Source organism: Tachysurus fulvidraco, chromosome 5 (genome assembly GCF_022655615.1).
Source record: "Tachysurus fulvidraco isolate hzauxx_2018 chromosome 5, HZAU_PFXX_2.0, whole genome shotgun sequence".
Classification (NCBI taxonomy): domain Eukaryota; kingdom Metazoa; phylum Chordata; class Actinopteri; order Siluriformes; family Bagridae; genus Tachysurus; species Tachysurus fulvidraco.
Genome location: NC_062522.1, coordinates 32,124,844 through 32,129,843, shown reverse-complemented (window position 1 = coordinate 32,129,843; position 5,000 = coordinate 32,124,844). Strand labels below are relative to the sequence as shown.

At 40.0% G+C, this 5,000-nt stretch overlaps 1 protein-coding gene across 6 annotated transcripts in view; it reads left to right on the top strand.

The window, feature by feature from the left end:
- Positions 1-5,000, top strand: part of pkp4 (plakophilin 4) — a 22,287-nt gene that overhangs the window by 7,244 nt on the left and 10,043 nt on the right. For 4 of the 6 annotated variants that reach the window (XM_047813669.1, XM_047813672.1, XM_047813670.1 and 1 more), the window contains 6 exons: positions 127-260; positions 1,453-1,565; positions 2,358-2,392; positions 4,241-4,363; positions 4,471-4,667; positions 4,939-5,000. The exon at positions 4,939-5,000 is cut by the window's right edge and continues 332 nt beyond it. In XM_047813669.1, the coding sequence (XP_047669625.1) occupies positions 132-260; positions 1,453-1,565; positions 2,358-2,392; positions 4,241-4,363; positions 4,471-4,667; positions 4,939-5,000 (659 nt within the window). In that variant the 5' untranslated portion in view covers positions 127-131. Of the gene's footprint in view, positions 12-126; positions 261-924; positions 1,001-1,452; positions 1,566-2,357; positions 2,393-4,240; positions 4,364-4,470; positions 4,668-4,938 lie in introns of all 6 variants that reach the window. The other 2 variants (XM_047813674.1, XM_047813673.1) reach the window with 2 other exon arrangements.

Genomic DNA, 5,000 nt, shown 5'->3' with positions numbered 1-5,000 from the left:
ACAGCTGACAGGTTATTATGGATTTTAAGACGACGCTCTTATTGTGAAGCTGGTGATTAATAATATCCCAGTGGGACATTCAAACTGTGTGTGTGTGTGTGTGTGTGTGTGTGTGTGTGTGTGTAGGGGAGATGCCTACTCCTGAGCCGGGGCCTGTAGCAGAGGAGGAGGAGGTGCAGAGCTGTGAGGAAGGAACCAGCGCCAGCAAGATGGAGATGGAAAGCACCACCACCAACATCCTGGCCTCCGTCAAAGAGCAGGTACAAACACACACACACACACACACACACACACACACACACACTGTTCCATTAACAGACAATATTTAACACTAATTAACAACCATAAAAAAGCGTTAATACACCAAGAGAAAAAAATAGCTAACACTTGTATTAATGGAGGATTTAAAGGAAAATAATCAACACCTGCGTTAAGTACAGGTAAACACACACACACCCACACACACACACACACACACACACACACACACACACACACACACACAACAGAACAACAAATTATGTAACAGTGAAATCAGAACTCAATGTTAACTCACAACACAAAATGTAGCCTTTATTAAATACTACATGCCCCGCCCATTTTGTGTACATTCCCTGCCCCTTTAGTACATATGCCCCGCCCCTTTATTATTATGCACTATATTGTGTGCAAATGTTAATGTCTTGTTTGTGTGTGTATGTGTGTGTGTGTGTGTGTGTGTGTGTGTGTGTGTGTGTGTGTGTGTGTGTGTGTGTGTGTGTGTGTGTGTGTGTTTGTGTGTGTGTGTGTTTGTTTGTGTATGTGTGTGTGCGTGTGTGTGTACGTGTGTGTGTGCGTGTGTGTGTGTGTGTGCGTGTGAGTGTGCGTGTGTGTGTGCGTGCGTGTGTGTGTGTGTGTGTGTGTGTGTGTGTGCCCTGAATCCAGGCTTTGTCACAGAGAGCAGTGAGCTGAATGGTGGAGACTTGTTGTGACAGGCAGCTCACAGCACAAACAGATCAGCGTACTTAACACTTAATACTTAACACTTAGTACTTAATACTGACGTTTCAACGCAGAAATGTTTTATATTTATTTTTCTAATGCCTTTATAAAAGCACAGTGCTTAAAAAAATAAAATAATTTTTAATTGTGTACCTGTCTTGTGTGTGTCTGTGTGTGTAAAGCAGCTGCGTTAATGAGTTGTTTTCAGAGAGGCTCTAACAGCACAGTTGTCGCAACTACGACACACACACACACACACACACACACAGGACAGCCTCCGAGTGTCTTAGACAGCGAGGGTCAGGACAGTCTTATCAGCAGGACTCTGTATAAAACTTTGGCTTTAATGAACTTTCTACAAGGACACACACACACACACACACACACACACACACACACACACAGGTTATCTGTCCCTAAAATATTCCTTCACACTGTTTCTGTGTGTGTCACCTTCGCCCTGCGCCACAGGAGCTCCAGTTTGAACGTCTGACCAGAGAGCTTGAGGTGGAGAGGCAGATCGTGGCCAATCAGCTGGAGCGATGCAGGTTGGGGGCGGAGTCTCCAGGTGCAGCCAGTGACAGGTAGGTTCCTGTGATTGCAAATGATTCCAAATCTTTCCGCGTTTTGATACGTTTGCGTTTTGGATTTTTAATGTTTTTTTTTTTCTGGATTCTGATGGGTCAGAAGATCCCTATCCACTAACCTATCCGTCGCTATGGTGATGTTTTCTGTAACACTCATTTAAGGAGTCTCCAGTTTCAGCTCTGTCATTTTTTAATGCATAAAAATATTTTATTTGTCCTTCTTGAATTAAATAAAATGGTAATTGATCAGTTCTTGTGGCAGAAGAAGAAAGAAACCCCGTGTGTGTGTGTGTGTGTGTGTGTGTGTGTGTGTGTGTGTGTGTCTGGTCAGCATGGAGTCAGTGACATGCGGAATGTTTTTTCAGGTGTCCCCAGGGTGGTGTGTGTGAGTGTGTGTGACTCCATGTGCATGTCTTTATACTGTTACACACCCTGCCCTTTGACCCCTGATTACTCCTTTTGCTTCTTGTCGGTCAGATTCGTATCATCACAGTGACCTTAACAGAAGCTCGTCTCGTCTCCGGCGTCTCAGACGTCGTTTATTCAGACTCGGTCGCCCTCTTCACGTAAACGACACGCACTTATTTCTTTTTCTTATACCACAGCTCTTCGTACTTTTTATCTGCTTACAGTCACATTGCGTTCACTGTCGTATTACGTCTCGTTCCCAATGAGATCAGCAGGTCTGCTACATCAGGACCGGTTAAAATACGAGTCTGTTCAATCGCAGAGACGTTCTATGTACCTTTCCTTGTTTTGTTTTGTTTTCTCTTCTTCCTCTTTCTTCAGTTCCTCTGAGAAGTCTCTGCTGTGGAGGTCAGCAGGTAAGACTCCTGGAACTCCAGTTTATAGTGTCGTATATGAAGCTCAATGATCACAGCAACCACAGCATAGTATAGTAGAGTATGCAGTATGTAGAGTGTAGCTCAGTGTAGCTCAGTGTGTGTATATGTAGAGCATAGGTCAAGAAATATGAAGTATCGGTGCAGTACATTTAGAGTATATAGTTTAATGTAGTTTGTTTATAGTGCTATGTAGCTCAGTATATGTACAGAATAGTGCAGAATATATGCACAGCATAACAGTGGATGTAGAGTATTGTGCAGTATACGTACAGCATGACACAGTAATAGAGTATAGCACAGAATATGAACAGTAGATAGTAGATATACAGTACAGTGTAATGTATAGAGTGTGTGTATAGAGTATAGTGTATATAGAGTGTAATGCAGTATGTATAGAGTATAGTGTAGTGTATAGAGTATAATGCAGTATGTATAGAGTATAGTGTAGTGTATATAGAGTGTAATGCAGTATGTATAGAGTATAGTGTAGTGTATAGAGTATAATGCAGTATGTATAGAGTATAGTGTAGTGTATATAGAGTATAATGTAGTATGTATAGAGTATAGTGTAGTGTATATAGAGTGTAATGCAGTATGTATAGAGTATAGTGTAGTGTATAGAGTATAATGCAGTATGTATAGAGTATAGTGTAGTGTATATAGAGTGTAATGCAGTATGTATAGAGTATAGTGTAGTGTATATAGAGTGTAATGCAGTATGTATAGAGTATAGTGTAGTGTATATAGAGTGTAATGCAGTATGTATAGAGTATAGTGTAGTGTATAGAGTGTAATGCAGTATGTATAGAGTATAGTGTAGTGTATATAGAGCGTAATGCAGTATGTATAGAGTATAGTGTAGTGTATATAGTGTGTAATGCAGTATGTATAGAGTATAGTGTAGTGTATATAGAGTATAATGCAGTATGTATAGAGTATAGTGTAGTGTATATAGAGTGTAATGCAGTATGTATAGAGTATAGTGTAGTGTATATAGAGTGTAATGCAGTGTGTATAGTGTAGTGTATATAGAGTGTAATGCAGTATGTATAGAGTATAGTGTAGTGTATATAGAGTATAATGCAGTATGTATAGAGTATAGTGTAGTGTATATAGAGTATAATGCAGCATGTATAGAGTATAGTGTAGTGTATATAGAGTATAATGCAGTATGTATAGAGTATAGTGTAGTGTATATAGAGTGTAATGCAGTATGTATAGAGTATAGTGTAGTGTATATAGAGCGTAATGCAGTATGTATAGAGTATAGTGTAGTGTATATAGAGTGTAATGCAGTATGTATAGAGTATAGTGTAGTGTATATAGAGTATAATGCAGTATGTATAGAGTATAGTGTAGTGTATATAGAGTGTAATGCAGTATGTATAGAGTATAGTGTAGTGTATATAGAGTGTAATGCAGTGTGTATAGTGTAGTGTATATAGAGTGTAATGCAGTATGTATAGAGTATAGTGTAGTGTATATAGAGTATAATGCAGTATGTATAGAGTATAGTGTAGTGTATATAGAGTATAATGCAGCATGTATAGAGTATAGTGTAGTGTATATAGAGTATAATGCAGTATGTATAGAGTATAGTGTAGTGTATATAGAGTGTAATGCAGTATGTATAGAGTATAGTGTAGTGTATATAGAGTGTAATGCAGTATGTATAGAGTATAGTGTAGTGTATATAGAGTGTAATGCAGTATGTATAGAGTATAGTGTAGTGTATATAGAGTGTAATGCAGCATATATAGAGTATAGTGTAGTGTATATAGAGTATACGTACAGTAATAATAATACATACAAACCATTTCTTCTAAGACTCCTCTGCAGCAGGTCTGTCGATGCTTCACCCCTCTGACGACTGTCCTTCACCTACCTTCGGGATCAGAGGTCAAAGGTCACCGTATTCACCCGAACTGGAGCAAATCTCCTTGCATGAAAGTGAGGGTTCATCTATACATGCATTACGCAACCCGAAACAGACAAATGACGACGAGTATACGTTTATTCTCTGACCGTTGTGTCCTGCGTTATTGTCCTTCTCTCAGGGTCGGCGGCAAACTCACGCAGCTCAACCCAGATGAACTCCTATTCTGACAGTGGCTATCAGGAAGTGAGTGGTTACTATAGCAACTTAGTGACCCCCAGGAGGTCAGAGGGACGGTCCCAGTCAACAAGCTCCGCCCCTAGTTTCAGTCCAAGCCTGGCCATGGGGTCCAGGGCGGAGGGACAAGCGCTAACGCAGGTATCTCACTAAGAATATGGCATGAGTCGAGCAAAAACAAGCAGGAAGAGTTGGTTTTATTTTATTGCATCATAAAAGCCAATCAGGATCCAGTATGCAAATTAGGACAGTTTATATTTGCATATAATAGAATTAGTAATTATCAGTGTTTATTTTTGTTAATTTTTGTCTACATCAGGTAACTTTATTCGTTTACCTTCACCACACACACACACACACACACACACACACAACAGACTCTCAGATGAGCATTTATGTTGTGTGCTTGCAGATGTCAGGTGGCCGTGTAATGAGGCGTGTCAGTTCAGTGCCCTCCCGTGCCTCTTCACCAGT